This window comes from Sarcophilus harrisii, chromosome 6 (genome assembly GCF_902635505.1).
Source record: "Sarcophilus harrisii chromosome 6, mSarHar1.11, whole genome shotgun sequence".
NCBI classification, from domain to species: Eukaryota; Metazoa; Chordata; class Mammalia; order Dasyuromorphia; family Dasyuridae; genus Sarcophilus; species Sarcophilus harrisii.
The window spans coordinates 254,558,043-254,561,121 of NC_045431.1; the positions used below are offsets into that span (position 1 = coordinate 254,558,043).

General features: G+C 35.5%; 1 protein-coding gene across 1 annotated transcript; it reads left to right on the forward strand.

Moving 5' to 3' along the window:
* The first annotated feature begins 1,819 nt into the window (after positions 1-1,819).
* LOC100923375 (vomeronasal type-1 receptor 4-like) lies at positions 1,820-2,813 on the forward strand. The gene is given in 2 exon segments (XM_012553049.1): positions 1,820-1,945; positions 1,947-2,813. Coding segments are annotated over 2 exon segments (993 nt in total).
* Positions 2,814-3,079: the final 266 nt, after the last annotated feature.

Here is a 3,079-nt window from a genome sequence, read left to right on the forward strand (position 1 = left end):
CTCAGAAATCAGATTGTTGAGTGTTAAGAAAATAAGAAGAAATAAAGGGAAGGCACCCATTGTATAAGATATTCTCAAGGAATTGAGACACAAAAAGAAGAGGAGATATTTTCTGAGGATTTGGGAGAAAAGGAAAATTTGGACTCAGTAGATAAAAGGCCAGGACATAAGGAATGTTGAAAAGAATTTAAAATGAGTATTTTTTTCCTTTGTTATTATTTATTATAACTTTTTATTTACAAAACACATGGATGGAAATTTTTTTCAACATTGGTCCTTGCAAAACCTTCTGCTGCAAATTTTCCTCTCCTTCCCCCCACTCTCTACTGTAGACAGCAGGTGATCCAATACATGTTAAATATGTTAAAATATATGTTGAATATTATATATATATACACACATATATATAAAATAGTATTTTAGAGGGAAGAATTTACTTGGAAAGATGACACACAATGACATCGAGGTTGCATATAGAGTAAACGGCAAGGAAAAGGGCTACCTCATTGAAGGAGAAAAGAATGAAAGAAATGATAGTTGGAAATGGCATTTTAGGGACAAGATACATAAAAAAGGGGGAAACGGAGAGCACTAATCAAGGTTTTAATGGCATACTGCACAAGGTTTGCATGAGAGAGAGTGGCCATGGGAAAGTCTTGGTACTGATTGGATGAGTGAACAGTGGCTCAATTCTGGATGTTGAAAATATTGTCTTTCTCCTAAGGACCAAGTCTATACTATGGAATTTTATTTGCAAGAAATTCAGTCAATGATTTTTCCCCAAATTCATTGAGAAACTTGAGTAGGATCAAATGCAGAAAATGATAGGAATAATTGATGACTGAATTTTCTAGGAAAAGAGATTAATAGGTTAAGGGATAGTACATATGGAAACAGTACAGGTTAATAGAACCATCAAAGATGAGAAGGTGGGGAAGTGAAGTGAATGTAAGCAAGAAAAGTTATGACATAAGGTCCTCAAAAAAGAAAGTACTATGGCACACAGGAAGAGATGTAAAAATTACTTAAATGAGTTTGAGAGTTTGCTACCAGTTTAAAAAGTGAAAAATAGAAAATTGACCTTTCCAAAGTGGATCCTGAGTGAGATTAGATATCAAACTTTAGTATTGGATCTATTCAGGAACTTTTCCAGATTTCCATTGAAGTTCTTCAAAGACACATAAAGAGGAGCAATAAATGGAGATTATAGATATCCCAGGAACAAAGGGCATAGAAATGGTTGATGAAGTAGAATTTAATTGCCTGTATGTGGACCTTGTAATATGAAGGAAAGACAAGATTCAGCTGCCACAAGGATGAAGATTAGAAACAAAAAAATGGGATAAGAATGAAGGTCATTGTGAATAAAAACTCGTTGGAGACTATGTTCTATATTGTTTTTATCATTTAGTGATATCTACATCTTTGTAACTTTGTGGGGTTTTCTTGGGAAAAATACTAGACTGGTTTGTTATTTACTTCTCTTTAAGAAAGCATGACTAATCAAGCATCACACAACTAGTAAGTGTGAGAGACTGCATTTGAGCTCAGATCTTCTTAACACTATGGTCAACAGTGTATTGGAGAGATCTTCAGGTAAATGAAAAGATAGAATGATAGAAGATTTTCAATAAAGAACGGAGTTTGGAATTTAAATAATAACTCACTAACCACTGTCTGAAAAACTTTGTTGTTCCTCATGACAGTTGAAATCATAGAATTTCAGTGGGAAAGCCATAGTACGTAACAATCATATTTTCATATTTTTACCCATAGGTCTCCTTGAGTTTGACACCCAATCATCTTCATGAGGTAAAGAATGCTGACCTTGGATGAAATTTTGGGGATAGTATACCTTCAACTCACTGGAATTGGATGCTTGGGAAACTTAAATCTCCTCATCCTAAATAGCTTTAATTTCTTCACTGCTCATAAAGTAAGACCAAAAAAATGTAATTATCAACCACTTAGCCTTTTCTAATGCCATGGTACTTCTCTTTAGGGGAATACCTACCATAACAAGGCTTTGGAAGGTAAAATGTGTCCTGGACAGAGCCGGGATTAAAATCATAACATATATGCAGACAATAAGCTGGGGTCTCTCCTTATATAGCACTTGTCTCTTGAGTGTCTTCCAGGCCATTACTATTAGTCCCATCAACTCCATGTGGGCCCAGCTGAAATTTAAAGCATCCAAGTGCATTATTCCAAGCATTGTTCTATGCTGGATCTTTAATCTACTATTAGATATGCTTACATTTCTACGTTATGACGGTCCAAAGAACAGCACAGTCAGTAAATATGGATGCAACACTGGGTATAGAGCTCTGGACATATATAATAATAATCATATAAAATTGGAAATCCTAGCATGTGTCCATGATACCTTCTTTGCATGCCTCATGATGTTTTCTAGCATCCATATGGTCTTAATTCTATACAGACACAAGAGGAATGTCAATCATATACATAGTAATAGCACCTCCACAAAAGTATCCCCTGAAACTAGGGCAACCCAAGCTATCCTACTTCTAGTGGCCACCTTTGTTTTGTTTAATATATTCAGTCCCATTTTTATTCTGTGTATGTTCCATTTTAAATTCACAAACACTTGGATGATACATACATCAGCCCTTCTCTCTCTTTGTTATCCAACAGTCAACCCTTTCATTCTGATCAACATTAGTAACCAGATCCCCAGTTTTTGTGCTCAAGGATACTTTGAAAAACTATTCAGTCTCCCTTACCCTGTACGGCTGATTCACATAGAAGACCTGTTGAGAAATCTTGCAAGGTGGCAGAGCAGGTCATAAAATTCAAAACTCACCAGATTTCACCCACAGCATCTCAGATGCATACAAGGGACTAGCTGGGAAAAACAATGGTCCTTTTAAGACAATTGCAGTATATCTGAAGAAAGATACCAGAATATCTCCAGGATGGAGAATTTGAATAGGGAAATGAGAGGGGTTAGTTCTGAAATGCTACTCAGAGCAGGAATGACATAAAGATGGAACAATATGGTTATATCTGGGAGGATTTAAAAATGTTCTAAATTTTCAAGAAATAAGAAGATGGA